At 36.8% G+C, this 21,728-nt stretch overlaps 1 protein-coding gene across 11 annotated transcripts in view; it reads right to left on the bottom strand.

Annotated features, from left to right (window-relative positions):
• Positions 1 to 21,728, bottom strand: part of DENND1A (DENN domain containing 1A) — a 216,331-nt gene that overhangs the window by 29,230 nt on the left and 165,373 nt on the right. For 6 of the 11 annotated variants that reach the window (XM_052814751.1, XM_052814755.1, XM_052814752.1 and 3 more), the window contains 6 exons: positions 21,570 to 21,671; positions 20,935 to 21,022; positions 20,287 to 20,327; positions 18,449 to 18,520; positions 17,295 to 17,351; positions 11,005 to 11,226 (listed from right to left, as the gene is read on the bottom strand). In XM_052814751.1, the coding sequence (XP_052670711.1) occupies positions 11,005 to 11,226; positions 17,295 to 17,351; positions 18,449 to 18,520; positions 20,287 to 20,327; positions 20,935 to 21,022; positions 21,570 to 21,671 (582 nt within the window). The remainder of the gene's footprint in view (positions 1 to 11,004; positions 11,227 to 17,294; positions 17,352 to 18,448; positions 18,521 to 20,286; positions 20,328 to 20,934; positions 21,023 to 21,569; positions 21,672 to 21,728) is intronic. The other 5 variants (XM_052814754.1, XM_052814759.1, XM_052814760.1 and 2 more) reach the window with 1 other exon arrangement.

The following is a 21,728-nucleotide window of genomic DNA, read 5'->3' as shown; positions in this document are numbered from 1 at the left end:
GTTTTATTATCCATCCAGATCCCTGCACAGCGCGCACACTACTTTTTACATACTCCCATATGTACAGCTCACAAACTGGGATGACAAGAACAGTGTATGCTTTACAGCATATATTTTTAATTTACACTCTGAAATACTTCAACAGAAATCTGCTGGGTCCTGTGATAAAAATAATCTCTATGTTTTAAGGGATGCCTCATTCTTCAAGCCGTATTTGTAGATTGGGAAGGTAGAATGAATCTGGCAAAAATGTAGCACTGCCTATAGCTGTGCCAAGAATTTATGAAAGGGGTAGAGATTGCCACAATTAAACACTCTGATCAGTTTAATGAGAAAAATAAGGACTATCTCCTTATCTTTCTAGCCAGGAATCTTCCGTTACATAACAGAAAAGTAGATAGTAAGAGAAGGAAATGAAAGGTGGGTGTGTATAAGCTCCTGTTTTCCCTAATACTGAATAAGGATCTTTATTTCAGGCATCTGAGTCATATCTGGTGTTGTGGGATACTGCCAAAGATGCATAGGTCCATCCCAAAGCCACTGAGAGGAAATTCACTCTTACTCTAGGGGAAGAAAGGGTTTTTCTGAAAGTCTACCTTTGCTTCCTCTCTCTCCTGGTTGAGACAAACTCTGTCCTTCCTAATCAAGGGTAAAAAAATATCATTTTATCATGCATCTAGACACAGAGCACTGATAACTCATCCTCATTTGGCAGTGTTGATAATGTCCATCTATTAATCTCATACTGTGCAAACAATCCTAGCATAGCTAACTTTTAAAAATATTAAATATTATAATGTACAACATACCACAGTTGGCTTTAAGTCTAGGACTTACATGGTACTAACCCGATGTAGATGTCTCCTAAAACCAAGAATGAAAGCAGGAGCGTGGTAACAGGATCATGTATATCTTGTCAAGTTAAAAGGTTCCACCAGGATGAAGCAAATAGGTGTCTTAGCTACTTCTTATAATCTGCTTGTTATGGAAGAGTGCCAGGGACAGAAAATCCTAAAACCATAGGTTACACTACTGTGAATTATTATTGTTTATAACCGATGCTATTCTAAAAACACATGGCTTAAATAATAAACCCCTTGGCTGTAGAACTGAATGGTATTTTATTTATTTTGTCTGCAATTAAAGAAAAAAGGAAGAATTTTGAGATTTAGACGGATATATTTTTCTATGCGTGCAGTAAGTGTTGAGCAGACAGACATATTCAGGCCATGCCCCAAAGTAGCATGTGTTCTCATATAACGTTGATAGGAGGAATATTATGTAGTAGTGGTTAACTTGTAATGGTATCTGTGGTTTAAAGACCTGTCAAGACTTTCGATTACTTCCTAGCTCCAGTGACAGGAAAGTTCATATACTGCGCAAACAAGCAGTACAAAACCCACAAAAGATGATATCAATACAATTTGAGATTGTGACCACTTAGTTCTTCTATTTCACTTTTTATCTGCTGTGCAGTTGAAAATAAACCCTGACCTCCCCCCATCTATATGTCCATTCAGTTCTTCTAAACAACTGTAAAAAAAACCCTAACTATTAAACTGATATTATTCAACACTTTGCAGTTTGAAGACTCCTGACATTTTCCAAAGGAGATCACTGTCAACAGCCTCTTATTTATCTGGCACAGATCCCAGATGCCTGCAGACCACAGTTTGAAAACCACTGTAAGTTAAGCTATATGTAGTAGCTATCTCTTCCCACAGGAAACAGATGCCTACAGAACACAAAATATTTAATTCAATCTAGAGTTGTTCTGGTTCAAAAAAGCCTCACACATTTTTTTTTTCTTATTTTGTTTATATGTAGTGAGGCCTTAGATGACTCTAACAGTCATACTGCAGACAGCTAAATACATAAGCCAGGAGCAGGCTAGTGTTCTTTTAATCCAGTTTCTAACTGCTCTGTTTCTGTAGTGCTTTGACATGAGTGTTCCTTGCTGAGCCCTCCTTTTGCAATTTGCTTCAGCAATCAATGCTGTTTGGGTAAGGGGGTCATTTGCAACGATTCACTAGCTTAAATGCATACACCATTTTTTTGTTTTGAGAATGTATCAGAGAAAAACCAAAGACATTTCTACTTACAGAATGGACTTCTAAGTAAATTCTTTGAGATAGTCACTTTTACACAGACCACTGCAGCCCATTTTACCTGCCCTACTTGTCCCTTAGGGCAACGACTGGTGACTTAGTACCATTTTTTGTTATTTCTTTGATATTTTGTCACCTCCTTTGCACCTAATCTTCTGCACCAGATTTCTTCTGGACCCTGCAGTAACAGCAGAATCCTGCATTGACAATATCCATGCCTCAATCCTAGACAGATAAAACTCGGTGAACACACAGATATGTTCATGGTATTAAGGCACATCTAACACTCAGGAAATAACATATCCTATGGACTCTACATTGCATAATACACCTTAGCCTGAAAGCAGCATAACCTTCATTCGTACAGAAAGAGAATAAAATCACGATTGTCTGTTACATTACTGCATGATGAAAGGACCATGAAAGAAAACTCCCTTAACTCATTGAACCATGCCCTTTCTGGATTACTAGCAAAACAGCAAGGAGGTTTTTTTCAGAACTATTCACAGAGATAAAACAGGGAAGAGTTTGAGGGAGACTCTCATTGAGATAATGTTCAAATTTCCAAAGGACTTCTACAAAATGAGGTATGTTTTTGGTATATTTCGCTTGTTTTTATTCTATCTGTTTCTCAACATACATGGATGGAGAGACATGTTGCAAAAAATCCCAGACCCCAGGAATATATTTATCCCCATGTGTTAAAGTCTATCCATCTACTATCTCAGCAGAGTTTAAAATCACAGCTAATAGGTTAACAACTGTTTTTCTTCTGCTTCAGATGAAGAATATCAGAAAGCTGGGGGAATATTCGGCTTCCCAATTTGTACTGACTGCTCACTGCTACCTGCAATGTCTGTTTGACAGGACTGACATTTTGTACCGCTGTGAGATGGGAAAACGTGTGACATTTTTATTCATGGTGGCGTACGCCCTTGTAATGATCAGCCCTGGTCGATGTGCTTACTGCAGCAGCCCCGAGCCCTCGGAGAACAAACAAGAACCGAAGGTGCCAGCAGTTTGGCTGCCTTATTAAACACCACCAGGATTCTAACGAAGAGCAACTGCTGGAAAATCTCACTGTCAAATCCTCAAGGACATTGTCAACATGGAACTAACTACATATATTTTTCATTTAAAATACTGGAAAATCCAGCAATGCAATATTAAATATAAAGAAAAAAGTCGCCCTATTTTGTGTGTGTGTTCTTTTTTAACTGGTCATTTTGTCAGCTTTACATTGGGCTTTCTGTGGGCCTGATACTGGAATTCAAATCAAGGAGATCATGCAACCCATATGATCTAAAATGTTGGAAAATGGACATATGCCTTATTATCTTTTAACAGCTATTCCTCTCTAGCAAGCAGAATACTTGTACAGGGAAAAAAAAAAAGAAGAGATGGTCTCTCATTTAAGGAGTTTTATAAACAGCAATGACTATCTGCTTTGCTCAGCTTCATCACTCACCGAAGAAGTCTGCATAATTAGGGGGATACTCCTCCACACAAACACACAAAAGTACATGGGTCCTTCATCTGTAGCATGGCACTCCACAACTGTTTTATTTGGTATTAATCAGTTCAGCTCTGAAGGGCAAATCCAAAAAATGCCTGGCCAAACAAGCAATCACAGTGGGGTTAGCAGTTAGAAGAATCATATGTTTCACATACTCTCTCCCTTTAATCTTCTAGTTTAATCCAGGGGCCCAGAGGTCAATTCAGACAGTTCTGGCCTAACTGCACGTATCAACTTCATAAGTAATACATAAGAAGCTTCTGGATGCTGATCTACATTGATAGACTAAGCAAGTCATCCATAAGACCCTCTGAGCTTTTCTCAAGTTGTCAATCTAGGTGATTTGGTTAGCCTTGCATGTACTGATGTATTTATTTTATATGTATTATTTATAAAGCACAATTCTTCTTCCACATGCCAGCAGTGATGGACCAAGATACTCTCTACAAGATATTTATGGGTTCCTCAATATAACAGGACTAACAATGAAATTCTGCAGACACGTTACAGCTGCTATTGCTTGTCACAGAGCCCTAGGAGGTCGGCTCAACCACAGTATTTTCTTCATACATACAAGTGTTATGGCATCTGACTTGCATGTACCCGGGGCAGTAAATTTATTCTGAACATCCCTGTTTAAGAAGTGCTTGAAATGCCAAGACAGTTGGAAAACCTAAAAGCCATAGTCCGGCATGTGCTTTTTCATGGATGAACACATCTGCTGGATACAGGAATACAGCGACATAATCTTACTGCAAAGCATGAATTCCTACATAGCATGAGCTACATTCATACTACATTGCTGCAGTAGCTGAAGACGACACAGCTCTCTGGTTGCTCATTAGAAAATACTGGCAAGTGAGTGCATGAAAGGCAGTAACCTTTGGGTATGCTCTGCAGGTGGTGTACATCTTCCTAAAGAGAGCGCCAGGTCTCACTTGTCAAATATTTACACGCATGACAAGAGTGGAAGCCTTTTAGTTAGATAACTCCTATCCCATGGATTGCCATTTCTGCAAATCTTGCACACCACAAAGCAGAATTTCAATCAAATGAATTATTTTCTTGTCCATTGACATTGTTTTTATTCCCCTGACTAAGAACACTGTCCCCTAAGAACCTGCTGGGACATTTGAGTAGTCTCAAGCAGACATTGGATGGGCAAGTGCTTCTGGGCCAATACATTTGCCTTTCTTGCAAGGTGACTTTTACTGAGCAACAGTGAATTCCTTTCTGTAAGGAACAGTCAAAGAAAGGAGTGAGAAGAAATGAGGGTAGTAAATAAGCTTTCTGAAGACAAAATAAATTTAAAGAACTAAACTTATACCTTTGCTAACTCCATAAAGAATCAAATGGAGAGAGGGAAGAAACTCCCATGTGGATCAGCAGAAAGGGACAGGGAGACCACATTGCTCATCAGTGGGGAAGAGTGGAATGGAAGTTCGTTTTCTTAACGAAGGTATCTCTATTGTCAGAACAGTTCAGAGTGGCAAGAATAGGAGGCTGGCTTTGCAACCATGGCATACAGTTGCATGAATATTAGAAAATGAACTTGTTTTCCCCTTTCCCCTTTTGTTTCTACCTCAGTGCCACACAATGCCTGCTGTGATCCAGGCGAATCTGCTATTGTTCCAATGCACGTGGGTGTGAAGGGAGTCACAGGGTCTGGCAAAGGAGCCTTCCTCCCTTGCCTACTTCATCTCTTTTACCCTGGAGATAATCCCTCCCTCTGCTGCCTCTGGCCTCAGGGATCCAGTTTTGCATTTCTGGAATGTAGCTGGCTGGCTTTCTCCCCATCTTCCCCCTGACCTCTTAATGCCATTTAATCTTCTTGAAGAAGAAACCTGCCCTACAAAGCAGAGCTGTTTGTTCTGCATGTCTAAGTGCAGATCATGAATGGGAAAAATGAACATGTTCATTTACAGCAAATGATCAAAACAGCAAATAAGCTGGCAATTTCCATTTTATGGCCTGCAAAAGTTTAACAGCAGTAAGAATCAGCTGGGAAGAGAACTTGGACAAGTCTTTTCACAGTAAATAAGCTGCTTTAGTACATGAGTATATTCTCCATTTGTTTCATAGTTACTTATGTTAGCCCCCAGAATACTAATTCTCTCTAGTTTGCATCAAGAATGGAATAGGATTGAATCTCTTAAGTAGGGACACACTTGGAAGACTCTTTTGTATTTTCTTAAGCTTTACCTTTTGGTACATAAATGGAATAAAACACTCTGCTGGTAAATAAAAATAAGCCACAGAAACATAAAACATATCTAAGCTGACAAAAGACATTCTAATCAGAATAGAAACAATTAGAGAGCTGAACAGAACAGCCAGTATAACTTGCTTCTAATGAAATGATACCCTTTCCCAACAAATGATGTTTCTGGAAGCTTATCTTTTATTGTTTTAATTATACTCGATCAGTTATGCTACTGACTGTGTAAAAGCTCCAGAGCAAGAACGTTCCTAAGTATAGATTTGTTTTTAAAGACTCTAGGCTCACCCCCTCTTGTCCTTACACCACCTCTCAAAGACTGATGGGAAGACTGGGCATAGGTAATGATCCTGTATGAACAAGGAGGCTCTTGTAGAAGCAGTCACTGCAACTTTTCAGCGGAATAGCATGAAGGCTTGATTAGGGGTGGAGGGGTGGGAAGCAGTATGGATAGAAGCAGAAGCCTCATTAGGAGAAAGACGTGTTAAAAAGAAGTATATTTCTGGAAAATAAACTGCTCCCTTTACTCCCCAAGAAGAGGGCTGCAACTCTTTCAAACATTAAGTGTTCTGTTTGACCATGTGATACCCACAATCTCGGACTGTACAATGGTACAGGTTCCAATAGAGCTGTATGAACACACACCAGGACACACAACTACAGTAGTTAAAGGGACCTGTCAATGTGTCCGCTCATCTAAGCAAAGTCTCAAAAACCTAAAAATCATACAGCATTTCTTCTCCTGGCTGTGGTACACAGACACTGTAGGTGTTTATCATAGCCACGGCTGGTGTACTAGTGGCCTAATAGTTAAGCACTGTCTTCTGGAGGGAAAAGCTTCTAAAATATCAGATTCAGATATTAATCTACCTTTCTCCCTTAGCAAAATCATCAATTTATATATTATAAAGCATTTTTGTTTTGTTATGTTTCTTTTGCTTTAGATAATGCAAAATTAAATACATATAAGAGAACTGAGAAAGCCTGCTGCTTATTAAAAACTCAGCAAGTTATTCTGGAGAGCTGCTTGTGTTACCTGAAACAGCTATACAATCACCATCATTAAGGAGATGCCTGCATTTCCCAGATTCTCTGCTTTTTGGCTATAACATACATAACATGTATAAATATCACTTACCCAAATTCTTGAATGAGATATTTGAGACCTCTGTCTCAAAAAAAACTTCAAAAAACCAAACCCACAAAATACCTTATCAGGGTAGTTCAGTCTTTCAAAAAGAAAAGCAAAATGTCTTGTTCTTTTTTGTTTTGGGGTTTTGGGTTTTTTTTGTGTGTGTGGCATAAAGGCGACTTATGAATTGTCATGTCTGTTTAGGGTATAGAGATATTAAGAACTCCTCAAACAACATGCTTCTGAAATCACACAAAATTGAACTGCAATACAGATCAATCAGTTAATGAAAATCACAAAGCAGAGGAGATCTAAGGCTACTTAACATTATGCTCTGTGCAGCATCCTTATCCGTGTAGCTCGCCACCAACAACAGTTCAGTGATGGAAGCTGAAATTTCTGGCAGAAACACACAACTCAAGCACTGCTAATGCAAACTCAGAATTCAGACAGTCATTATTCCTTATTTTGAACATAAAATGATAAGACTTATGAACAATCAAGAGAACTAGAATTTCTGCAGCCATTAGGCAAAAATGAACATTATTTTAAAAAAAACCCCAAACAACAAAACCAAAGCAACAACCAAACAACATCCTCCACCCCACCAAAAAACCAACCCAAACCAAACACATCCAGTATCACAACAGACTTCAATGTTTCAAGCTTTGGGTCCTGCCAAAGTAGCCCCTACTGGCTGCTTGCTTGGACAAGGAGTGTGTTCAAAATAGTCACAGTGACACACTGTAGTGTTTATTCTCCAAATAGCTAAAAGATGACAAATATAAACACGTGCTTTCTACCTAAAAACTGGGAGACTATGCATGGAAGCAAAAGCTACAAACACCCGAGTCACATATCACCTGTATTAGCTGTCCCACTCTGCCCTGTTCAATGGTTAGTGGGCTCACAGTGCTCGCCCTGCCTGGCACAACTGGGAAGGATCCCAAGGATAGCTATGGCAGTGGCAGTGGATGCTGGTAGTTGAATATGCAGCATGTTTTCCAATGTTTTAAGTAAGTTTTGGTCACGCTTTAAGACAAAAAGCTAGAAGAAAGCAAGCAATAAGAAGGCATTCACAAAGGATGTTCTCTGCAGCATTGTATCTTCCGCTATAATTAACCTTACTTTTCCGCAAAACAGAGAGTACTATTCAGTACCACATTCTATTCATTTGACTCTTTTGGCTTGAAAATTGTTCCCTCTTCTCTCCACTCATTAAACCTTAGTTGCCTGTATTGCTCTTGCTACTTGTTGAGTACAGCTGTATTGCCTCAGAGTCCATGATGATAGTTCCTTATATTTGGTTGATCTGAGGATCAATATTAAAAGTACACCCTGAGTAAACCAAAAAGCATGCAAAGTCAAACCAGAGAAAAAGCTCTGGTCACACCCTTCCACTTTGGTCTCCTCGTGTAGTCTTATTAAGAACACTTTGTTTAAATCTTTATTGCATTGCCCTAGGCTATCTGGCTAAAATCCTTCTTTTCACGATCAAGGAGAGCCTCCCCACAATGTCTTAGTATTACAGAAACCACTGTCAAAACAATTCCATAATAAACAATTCTCTCAAACAATGCCTTATAACCACTCGCCAAGATAAGCTACAACACTACAGAATCTCACACAGATAGATAATTGCCGCTAAATTTTTGAGAACAATCAGCTGAGGCGCTATACATTCAAAGACATTTCAAGATATGTTACTGATATTTTTTTGTAGCCTAACAACTGCAGATACACAGCTGTATTTGGAAAAGCTAGAAACTACCTCACTATAGGGTGAGAGATAATGAGTTAAAATTAAAGGTTGCTGCTGGCTTGCTAGCCCATCCCCCTTTAGCTAATCTGTCATGTAATGAAGAGAAGCACCTAGCATAGGACAGCTAGCTGCCGGCTCACTTACAGTGAGCTGATTAAGAATGTTCAACCAACAGCAGACTGCAGACCTTTCCAACAAAAATAAATAGACTGTATGCAAATGTGTTTGTCACTTTGACAGCATGTCTCAATTAAAGCATCTCGCTGCTGTTGGTAGGCTCTCTCACTGCAGTGGTATGGACGAGGCTTACTGCATTACTGATACACAGGGCTTGACCCTAATCCGCATGCATGCATTTTAAAAAAGTCTGCCTTTGCCATATACACTAGCATAATACTAGCAGACATAGAAAGCAAGTGACAATGAGAAAAAAGCCTCTTTCATCCTCTTCAGTTTATAAGAACTGTGAATGCACAAACAGCCCTTATTTCAGAGTTCTTGTGGCTTTTTAATTGTTCCCACCTACTGTATTCTTGACAGAGTTAAAAGTGACACTAAAATCTCTCCCTTTAATCACTAGTTAGAAGCCATCTCCCATTTGAACAGCAAATGTTGCTGCTTTTTTCCTCCCCAAAGCCTTAATTTATATTTCATAAACCTGAACATCTTTTCCTTTTGAATGAAAGTATGATTTAATTTCCATTTTGGCATTGGGCTATCAGGAAAAAAAGACCTGTGAAAGGACAAAGGCTATAAGTGAGATAGACCTACAACTGCTAAGTTAGATCATTTTTTGGAAACCGACATTTGTAATGTAATGACAGTAATAAGCATTTAGCAAGCGAGCCTTTCACCGCAGCCAGTAGTTCAGTAAAGCTGATGTGTGTTTCTTTTGACACAGAGAAAGCGATCATTAAAAAATTTGAAAGTGACCGTTAAAAAACCTCATTAAATTAAATTTCCACTCGATTACATATTTCATTAATTTACCAAAATGTTTGAACCATCCATCCTCCATAAAAATCTAAAGGAAAAAAACTGAAAGTAGATTATAATATTATCTGGATTTCTGACTGCTTTAAATGAAATGTAACATTTTTCTGCTAGAGCTAGGTGGCTACATTTCTCCAGTAGCCCCAGTTCCTCTCAACTATACTGGCACAGAAAGCAAGTGAAAAATAAATCACTACTGCAAATACTTAATTGGAAGAGAATCTGTTTTTTAAAAAAGTCTCCAAGAACTTACATTTAGCACAGTGGTGAAAGTTCTGAAAGAAATCTAATTCTAAAATGATACAGACAACATTACTCTGAGCAATGATTATATCTCATGTAGCCCTATCTAATACCTAAACAGTCAATGCAGCTATACTGACTAGTTTCTATTAATAGATACTTAATCTAAAAATCTGGTTTGCTTCACATTTTATAATTCTCAATATTTTACAATTGTTTTAAAATTACACTATGTTTCCTTAGAAGAAATCGGATACTCACTTCTGTTTTCTGATCATAATAATGTAAAAAACAGATACAGGGAAAGAAAAGAGAACTGTGAACACAAATAACGTTATTTTTTGAGTCAGGCTACACTTAATAGGGGAACACTGGCAAACTGGTAATAAATACTGTATGTTTTTCCATTAAAATCACAGCAACTACATTTTCTAAATAACTAGCTCTTAAAAAAACCACACAACCAAACTCACTCTTTTGCAGACATATCAAAAGAAACATTTTAAGAGTAACTAATGTGTATAGCTCAGTTGTCAATACTGAAATACAGAGTACACTAATAAACTATTAATTGATTTTTCCATCTCAGTTCATCACATTTAATTTTCAGAGAATGTTAAAATGCTTTAATAGTTGGATGTTCCATATTGACACTAATGATCTGGCTAGATAACAGAGGACATTTTAAATTATACATCCTCAGTCCTGAGGATTATAGCACTTTGCATGCTAAAAGAACAGCAAAATAGTTTATAAAATAGTTTACAAAATTGCTATAGTAATTATGCTCCCTCCCATTCACTTAGAATTTATTCTCCTCAAAATCATTCTATGAACAAAAGGAATCAGTAAACCCCAGAAAAAAACAGGTTTTAGAATCCCATTTAAACAGATACAACAGAAATAAATCTATAACAACATAATTCAGTTGCAAAAAATAATGAAACAATTGGCATATTCATTACTCTGACTGTTCTCTGAACTATTTTTGCTGAGTCACACAATTTAAAGAAACCTAACACTAAAACATACCTGACCAAAGTGTACTGTGATTGGTCTTCTGTCTTCTCTTAATTTAGGGTCCTTCTTTTCAACCAATGGAGAAGGCGCTGTCCTTGGTAGAGATTCCTCTGGTGCTGCAGAACACCCATTCTCAGCAATGTCCTGTATGGTAGGAAAAGGTGAATAGCATGGCCAGGAACATTCTTGATTAAGGGTAAGGGGCACAAAGGAGAGACTAGAGGATAATGCTGACTAACAATTTTGATGTTAGGGGAGAAGAAAACCAAAGTACAGAAAAGAAAACATGATTAGAATAAAACATTTTGTTGCATTTTGTCAATCAGAGCTTGTACACAACCACTCTCTCCTCCTAATATAAATGTTGCATGTAAACAGATACATTCAATGAAATGTCTGACTTAAACATGCAAAAGCCAGGAAATATATAGGGAGAAAAAATACATAGCTCAAAATTTCTATTCTAGGAACAAATTCAACAGAAATCTAGGAACAGGGCTATTCTGCTTTTTGTAAACCTAAATGAAAACAGTAATTCTATTTATGTACTTCACAGAATTATCTGTAGCAGAACAATTACTTGTGGAAGTGGCAAGGAGACATGAAACTCACAGCTTAGTTAGCTTTGCATTTTATCTTTGAGTCTGTGTATACTGAATATGCCCTCAGGAGATTGTATAAAACAAACTGCTGCCTAGCAGGATGCTTTTTTGTTTTGCTTTGCTTTTGCTATTAGTCCTCATCTTCAGAAGTAAAGTGACCCATCAACCTAGGTTAGAAGACTTGGCAAGTGTATGTATGGTATATGTAACATAGGTTTTGAAAATGACAAAGGCATGCAGACATAAGGAATCAGACAAGGAGAAAAGAGTTTAAAAGTCAGTTGAGAAATAGTCTGTAACGCAGTGGGCCCCAAACCTTACATCTCTTTGCAACAATGTCAAGGAAATAATGCTTGGTAAATATAGAGAGAAACCTGCTCACACTGTAGCTCCGCAAGACTGACCTAAGGTTGGCTGCTGACATAGACATTGCTTTGATTCACTGACCTTTGACATGCCCCCTCAAGTTTCTGTCTTGCTAAGGTACAATAATGAGACATGTAAGCTGATGGCCAATTAGAAATGGTTCTTTTGGACACAGACTGACCTAATGTGTTTAGGTCAAATGAAACAAAAAGCTGGATGGACTTTCTAAGGGGCTTTGTCTGCTCCACAGAGAAGCTGAGAGACCTTTTTAGATCCAGCTGGTAGAGCAGTGGTTCACCATATGGGCATAAGGATCGTGGGGAAATTAACAACTTGTTAGGGTCAAACTAGAGAGAAAAACTTTTTCCTCCCCACGCCCTCCAGCTGCACAATGCTACCTTGTCTTTAAAAAAAAAAAACAACAAAGTACACTGAATTAGTAACAAAGAGCCCCAAAACAAGCCCCTTATGTCAAACTCATACTTTGGCTCCAAAACAGCAACAACCTATCAAGGGATCTGGTCAGCTTTGGAATCACATAACCTATGGCAGCAACATATACTGTTCTGAAGTGTAATGACATTAAATACAGACTTTACTTACATATTTCTATACAAGTATATGTGTGTATATATATATACACACTAAATGCGCACCAAGCTTCAGACCTGTTACGTATATGCCATCATGGTGCCCAGCACATTGAAAGCCACCTGACCTGCACTGAACAGCGGACGTTCCCAGCATTTCAGAGCTTTCAGGGTTCCACCTGGAGCTGAGGCTCCAACCAAGGCAAGAGACAGCTGGGAATCAACAGAAAGCAAAGCACCTTCCAATCCAGGCAAAATTTCCAGAAAAATGTAAAATGGACACAAAAGTTTGGACGTCAGGGGAATGGGAGGAGATAACAGATACAGACAGATCAAGCCATTAAGCAAAACCCCCTAAGATGTATAACGATCACTGCAAATCCTTGCAGCTTTTATTGCTATAGATTTGCTGTACTTCTCTGATGATATAATTGCATACAAAAGATAACATGTTCCTAAAGTGTATTTCCACTGTGTTTGGCGTACAGACTTCCAAAGAAATTGCAGCAGGTTTTGGGCAATTTTTTTTTTTTTTTAAATTTACTTAATAAAATATAAGAATTAAACTATTTGATACCTCTTGATTTTTTAAAAATCCCCAAAAGGCAGACAAATCAACAACATAGCTTCGGTCATCAAAGCAAAATTTGCTTCACAAAAGTCTGTTTTCTACCTCCGATGAAAACACATTTGAGCTAAATAAACAGAGAAACCTGTTTTTAAATGCCCCAAATAAGGGCTCCAAGTAGCTTTAAAATCATTAAATGTCAAAGTGTTTGGCAATTCTATAATTGGAATGTAGACAACAATCCTTCAAAGCAGTCTGTGACACACCTTCAGACCACTAACAGACTTTGAATACAGTTATTCAGAAGTCAGTGGGGAGTACAAGACAGATGGAGAGGTAAAACCACAAACAGGAAAACAGGACTCTCCAATTCTGAATTTCAGCTTCAGAAAGGTATCAGGGCTCACAAAATGTCTACTGATAAAAGCAGTTCTTCAGCTCGAGAACTACAAATCACCAAAGAACTGCAGTGGATCATAGTGCAGGCAGGCCTTAAAAAAGCAGTGCCCATTTCTGGTACTAAAAGAAAAGCCAGTTAGACCTGTGCATCCCAACTGAGGGAGAGGATTTACCAGCCAGAATGCTGTCTCATACTTCCATGCTGCTTTTGAGACCAGTGCTAGCACTTCCACCTGAAGCTGTGCTGTGTAAGTGTACCCGCTTGGTTGGTGCTCATGAGCAGTTCTTTGCACTGCAGTGCACCATACCAGGTAGGTATGTCCTAAGTCTGACTTTTCAGTTCTGACATGTTCCCAAAAAAGGGATTTGGTACAAGCCAGCGAGACTCTCCTGAAGTAGCTTAAGTCATATATATATATTACTCAGGATAACAACAAAAAACATGAGACCTATCCCTCCCCCAAAAAGTGGAAAAAAATTCTCCAGAAATGCAAAAACCTAGCAATGTTTCAGTGACTTTTTAATAAAGAGAAAGTGTAATTTAAGGATATTATTAAAAAACAAAACTACCTTTTGCCTGAGGAAAAGAAGATACTTCATAGATTACTGGAAAAAGAGAATGACAATGATCTATCACACTCCGTAATTATCTCCATATATAAACAGTGCTTCCCCTAACAACTGTCTTGTTCAGGTGAAATCTTTACTACCTATTTATTTTAAAGGAGGATCTTCAGAGAATGAGTAAGATATATATTTACAGATATGTAAAGTTTACCCTGTAAACTGAATAAGGTTTCCTTCTGTTTAAATATGCATTAGTAATTTTTCTAGGGACCTTTTGTAATGGACTACAAATACTGCCTATTAGAAGAGCAAAAAACAGATTCCAGAATGTCTAGAAGGATTCTTCAGGTTATTTTATAAACTTCTAAATGAGTTGTTTCTAGCTGTACTGATAATAAAGCACTGACAACAGCCCACTGATAACAGACATTAACTAGAGCCACACGGGGCTCCAGTAAGTAAAATAACGTTGAATACATTAACGCCAAGTGCCCAACCATTTATATAAATTGTCTTATCCAGAAGCTTTCAGTAAGTTACATTCTCCTTACTGAAAGTTGAGGACGGTACCATTCATATTCCTCCTTCTTCCTAATTCTATGTAGTTAAGCTTCAAACGAGCCAATAACGGAGTGACTTGACCACCATAGTCCATTTGTGAAATGGAAAAAGCAGCCTTTACAAAAAAAAAAAAAAAAAAGGAAAGAAAAAGAAAAAAGAAAAGAAAGAAAAATAAAAAAGTACTATATCAGATATAAAATAAAGCTACCATGCTGTATCTATTAACAATTATTTGCTATCACTCATAAGAATCCTCTGAAAACTATTTCTGTTGCTTTGAAATACTGTACCACAAATGAACAAGGGATGGAAATAGAGCCCCATTCAATCTTTACTATCATATTAAAGAAGGACCTTACACACACCACAGTGACCTCTCAACAGGTCAATCCTGCATTTCTCATTTGCAATTCAAACCCAAGACTGGAGCAGACCAAGGGCAAAATGGGCTCTTGATTATATTTAAGAGGTCACCATTGCTATGCAGAGTTGTAGGAAGCAGACCTCTAGCTTTATTGCATTTTTAAATTCTATCTTGTACAGAAGCTGCTCACATTTGGCAGTGAAAACTAGAAAAGGGATGTTTATATTTGACTTTTCCTTACCAGTGGCCTGCATATTTTTTGTATTAATAACGGAAAATAATATGTTAAAAAGCAGTGGATAGTAAGTTCAGTTTAAAAATAACCTTAGGTTATCCTTAGAAGATGAAAGACTAGCATCCCAAATCTGGCAAAAATTAAGTATTTAGTGGTGCCAGAATTTCAAACAGTGAACACTTGCACATACTAGTAAGTAAACAAATGAAAAATACAACATTCTCACATGAAAATTGGTGAGGATGCACTAACAGACTTGTCAACAGAGCAGCACAGACATTTAGATTAAAAATAGTATGAGGGTGGCCAAAACAATTTTTCTTATTTTTATCACTTTAAACAGAGCAATACCTCATTTTAGAGTTATCTTCCTATGTTGCATTCAAAATGGAGAAGAAGATGGGACAGAAAAGAACAGAGTTAATGAAGAAAGGAGAGGTAGAGCAGTATGTGTCAACTACTCACAGAAATCTTTTAAGCTCTTGTGAAAGCATATGTTGAACAATCATGTTTAACCATCTTACAGAAATGCCACATACTAAGGAAGGTGAAACAAAATTGGGCCATTTATTTCTAGATGTTATGTGTGTTTTTTAAAAAGAATGCTTGCTGCTTGAAGGACTAGGAAGACAACAACAATAATAATACAAAGCAATGAATGAATGAGGCATTTCTCAGCCTTTTATACAAATGTCACAGAATAGCATACAATTATACTAGCATTTAAAATACAGGAAAACAATCCGGTCATTTTACACAGCTCCAACCGCTTTAGACATGCACATGAGAAGGCCAAACATTTTATTATTCATGAAGGTTATGTCCAGAAGTGAAACACATGGAATTACATTAAAAATTCCATGTACAAGAAAACTGCTTCACATTTCTAATATTTTCATATTATACCTAAAGTGGTCACATACAAAGTAGTAAGTGTGATAAAATAAAACAGCATTAAAAGCATCTGAAGCAACTTTACCTTCCTCAAAAACCTCTAGCAATCTGCTAGAATATTTAGAGAGCAAACAGCATTTGGATTGTACACACAGTTAATTTCATCAGTTCATAACCTGGCTGCACAATAATCCCTTTGTATTAACATTTTGTTGACATGTTCAGGTAGATTTCTGTTTGTGCCATAGGGATACATTTGCAGCACTATCTTAAGATGATGGTCTAGAAATTTAGAGAAGAAATTTACTGAGAAAGCACAGATTAAAAACCCCCTAAAACTACTGTGCAACAAATTGAATAAAAATTTCTGAAAAAGAACTTCAGTTCTACTAGCAAGTTAGCTCTCTTGTTTTCCCAAAAGATTCTAATAGCTCTGCTTCATAGAATAAATAGAATATCTGAAATAAACCTAAGGCAGAGTTGACCACTCGTTCATAACGTATGTATCAATATGACCATAATTCTGGCTTAAAAGGAGCAATTAGTATTGGATAACACATTCTTCAAACGCAATTCAGCATTCTTGGAATTCTACTGTTTACAAACAAAGACAGATTTGGAAAACAACAAACAGTTTGAGTATTTTTTTTCTGCAATAATTCAAATTTGAAATGAACACCAATTCTAATTTAATTCCTTTATGCCTAAACTTTGCAGTAGACACTCATGAAACATATAAATCCTTTTCCTAATGACAGACACTACTATTTTCCCTGAGAGATTACTGTAGAAATAACAACAATTTGCCATTTGCAAAAAGTTCACTGCCATTACTGTAGGAAAGATCTCCCAGTTCACATAAAGTCCGCTTTCACAATGCCCCAGTACAAAGGACAGGAGAGGGACCACTCCAAATAGAACACTTAATTTTCTGGCTTTTGTGGGTTTAAGTCAGAGCCTTAATGTATTTGAAGACAGGTTTTTTTTTGTCTGTGAATATTTATAACAGTGTGAAAAATCCGGGACAGCTGGTAATGCATTTTGAAGTGTGCTAACAACACTGTATCAAACAGCTTCCTATTGATCACATAATGCTTTTTGTGGCTAAGTATTTCATACATGGTGCTTATACATTTTGAATAAGAACTTCAAGTACCTTTTGCTTCAAGCGGTTTTTCACTTCTTTTATTCCCATTTTTGCATGATCTTTTGCCTGCATGAAAAATTAATTTAAGTTAAAATCCCCTTCTATTTCCAGCAGTGACTAAGCTTGATTTCAGTGCATCAAGAGTCACCTTCTCTAGTTACTAAAAATGGCAAGGAAAAAATTGTAACAGGATACTGAAAACATATTAAACCAAATAGAGCGCTAAAAAAACCCCAAACAAACAAAAACCACCACTACCACCCCTCCCCAGTCATTGCAAAAATTTTGTTTTCTCTGTTTTGACGCCACGGACATCTTCCATCTTTTTGCGTTCCACACCCTCGGTCTTCTCTTTAAGTATTTATCTTTGCTATAAGCTAACAATCAACAGTAATAGTAAGCCTGCAAACTTTCTCCTTGCAGTACTCTGGATGCCAGTTCCATTTAGTAAGCTAATTCATCCTACTCATATCTCTCAGGCTGGAGGAAGGCAGCAGAAAATAAAAGTTTGAATAGTTAATCTCAATGCTTTTTGTAGCATTATTTCCTAAAATTAAGCTTATAAGAAATCCTCCCTTGTTTCTGTGTTGTTTTATCTTGCACAGTGAAACTGGCAGCCATACATGATAACACAGTAACATACTAGCTGTTTGTTAACAGAACTGAAAACATTTTCATTTAAAGAATAACTCAGTAAGTTGGGCTCTAAATAAGCAGGTATAAGAAATCCCCAGGGAAAATTAATTGACATTTAGAAAAGATCGAAACAATTTGCAAAATGAGAGGATTCCCTTATTCCGATGAAGCTGCAAGCAGAGAAACCTGAGGTAACAATGATTTCCAACAGAGTAATGATGAGATGGTAGAGCTGCTTAGTAGAGCATATAGGCACTATTTCCCAGAAATAGTTCTATGTAATAAATAGAATTTATCATCTATACTTTCAAAAGAAATCACAAGTTCCCCTCCTCCTTTGCATTTCAATTATGTTTAAATTTCAAAATGACTTTTCAATTTAAATTTGAAATTTAGATGAATGCATATTTTAAGTAATTTTGTGAGTCCAATAAAAATGAATTTAAGACTTGGGTTTCATTTGAAAGGTTAAAACAGAATCATAATTAGACTCTTATCTCAGTAGTAAGCCAGTACTCGATACTTACAAACTTATAGACAGTCTTCATGGCAGGGTTAGCCTTGGTCTTTACTGTATTTAAAATGGCTCCACTTCCTTTCTGTAATTATAATAACAATAGAATAAATTTTATCAAAGCTCTTTAAAGCAAACAGCAATCTAAAATCCACCATTCTTAACTTAAAATAACAAAGCATTAACTATGCTTATTAGCAGAGCTGAATATTAAAATAGTAAATTTTAAGAAAAAGAACACAAGTAAAAACATATTAAATGTTTCTCTGGTTCTCCAGAGGAACCCCAATTCTGTTTAATACAGCAGTTTTCAAATGAAAAATGTCAGTGTCTCCTAATATGATGACCCCCTTGTCTTATAGGTTATCTTACAAAACAGTGTACTGCGATTGTTCCACTCACCCTCAAGGGTGTCCTGTACATTGCATTAAAATCCTAATCAAGTTTAAGACAAAAGCATTCTACCAAATACTCAATGTCTGGGGCAGAAAACTCAGTTTCAGAAAAGCCCATACATTCAATCTGAAGAAGAAAGATCTTCTTTTATTTTCCTTTTCATGATCCCACAATACTATTTATCAAAAGCATGCTGCCTTTTTAAGATCTAAGTAGTCAATAAAAGCATAAATTGAGGGAAAATGAAATCTAACTACAGTCATAAACATTAATTCTAGAATAGCTGAATTGCATGCAGTGAACATAATAAAAGTTGTAAGACAGTAATATGTCAGGCAGAAAAATCTGTTAGTCTGGTCAGTGTTTAACACATCTTCCACACACTATTGACTATTGCTGTGCAGTACCTTATTTGATAAATACAGGAGATAGGGAAAATCCAAGGAATAAAACCTTAGATAATTTTATTTCTTATTTCAGTGCAAAACTATACTTCCAGAGATAAAGGCAATCAGATGCAAACAGTTTTAAGATTTACTATTCTGTTACTACATGACAATTTATCTTCAACCAAGGGATTATTTTTATATTAATTTCTCAGCCATTCCCCTTCCTTATAATTTCAAAATTACTTGTCAACCTACATATTTATATATATTTATGTATATATATTTACCTATCTAACTATATGATGGGATTTTTTGCATGACTTATAAAATGTGTTTAATTCAAAATTATCAAGATAATATTGAGCCCAGCATTTTGTTTAAGGAACATATTTCCATTCATAACCAGGATAATAGGCAAATGGAATGCTACAAAACTCAATTCTGTCAGAAAATAATTCAATCTTTCCTACTGACTCATACCCATAAACCAGAAATATTTCACTTTTCAATACATCAACATTTTATGCATCAAAAGAGACTTTTAAAATCAGCTGTCAATTATCAGCTATAACAACATATTATTCTCTAAAAGTATTCAAATTTTTAATTTATACAACTAGAGTACTAAACCAAAGAGATACAAAAAACGCCCCAAACAGTGCTGTCCCCATTCAGCACTCACACCATTTAGCTTTTAATAGAGCTTTTTGGTGTGGCAACTTCTCCTTTTGTTTACTTTTCTATTAAAGGGAAAGGAAAACCACATTATTTTCTAAATTGACAATAACTTATTTCCAGCTGTGTCCAAGACATTAGAAGTGGGGTTCAAAAACTTGATAATTCCTTTGGTGATTTTTTTTTTTTTTTAGTTTTTTTTTTCCTTCTGTTCTTTACTTCATCTGAAGAGCGCTTTAGTTTCTCACAACTAAGCTCAGGTTGGTCACAGCTAAACACTGCAGGAAACAGGTTAGTCATGTTCATGAGGACAGATGTTAACAGCCACACAGAACTGTACAATGGTGCAATAAGAATCAGAATGTCTGTTGGAAGAAGATTGTGTTCTTACCCTTACTGTAGAGAGCCACTGGTGGTACAATTTGTCGCTACCTAGAGAGAATCACAAAACCAAACAAACAAACTGTAACCCTCTACCGAATAGAAAACAAGCTAGAAATGTGAAGTGTTAGCACTTGTGGTTCTAGGAGCATGAAGAGTATGGAAACAGAACAGGACAACCATCCTTTTCTTTCAATGGAAACACAACAACAAAAAAACTTACGAGAGTTCTACAATTTTTCTTTTACTTGTTAAGAGGCATTTCTATTTTATAAGGGTTTTCTTTAAGACATTTGAAACCACTGAGGTTTTGTTTTTTTTTTTTTAAGATCGCTAAAAGAATTTTGTGGTAGTTCTGGGTAAAGCCAAGGCTTTTCAGCATCCTCCGTTGGAAGAACTCTTTTAGTTGTACTTTAGCCGAGTGGTAAAGCTGAGGTTTTGTAAGACTGAACAGACTTTATTTAAACTACAATACATTACTCAAACAAAGTTCTTGACAGAGGAAAGAACAAAAATTTAAGACACTTTAACCCACAGGGATCATTGCAGCCTCAGTTATTTAGGTGAGTAACCATAAAGACCCATTACATCATGATGGCCCACAAACAGTAAGTCAGGAACAATGTCTGAAATTACTTTAAAACACTGTATTTCTTACCTGCATATTCTCCCATATTTATCTCTTCTTCAAAAACATCACTGAAGCCCTCGCCAGAGTTAAGAAGATCCAGACGGCCATCAATGAACTACATCAGAGAGTGTAAACAAATCAACCATCCCATCCTTTACCTTTTCAGAAAGACTTTATTCTGCATTTGCTAGAATAACCCCAATAGTCTTATCGGAAAGGGACTCTAAATAAAATGAAAATACAACCAAAACGGGCAAAATGTTTACCAATGCAAAAAGGTTTGCTGCTTCACTAAAAAACCAGTATTCATGTGTTTGTCTATACATATATGTTTTCAGCTTCCCTGAAGCAGTAATATCATGTTTAACAGTAATATACTTCCCATACAAAGTTTACAGCAGATATATCGGGTCTAGGTATGCTCAGATCAAAACTGAGCACAGAGACCTTTAAGGGAAAAAAACCATACACCTCTTAAAATGTAGAAAGCCTTATCACCTGAATCTGAGAAATGCCAGCTAGCAGGAATTAAGGTGCTGCCAACTACACGAATTTTCCTCATTATGTGGCTGACAGATCAAGGAATATAGGAACAGCCCTCAAAAAAACCCAGTTACATTGTTAAAGAATCTGCTTCTACATTACAGCAATTAAGCCAGTACCTGCTTAAAGAGCTGGAGCTGAATGGCATTCTGAAGAAACTGCCTCATGACAGCAGAACGATGGGACACAAATGTTTCTTCACAAAAAGTGATTGGTTCACCCTGCAGAGTTCAGAGCATTAAACACTGAAAAAGCATTGTCTGAATCCATTTGAATCC

This window comes from Harpia harpyja, chromosome 19 (assembly GCF_026419915.1).
Source record: "Harpia harpyja isolate bHarHar1 chromosome 19, bHarHar1 primary haplotype, whole genome shotgun sequence".
In the NCBI taxonomy this organism is placed as follows: Eukaryota; Metazoa; Chordata; class Aves; order Accipitriformes; family Accipitridae; genus Harpia; species Harpia harpyja.
The sequence above is the reverse complement of the archived record's forward strand: the minus strand, read 5'-3'. Positions and strand labels throughout refer to the sequence as shown.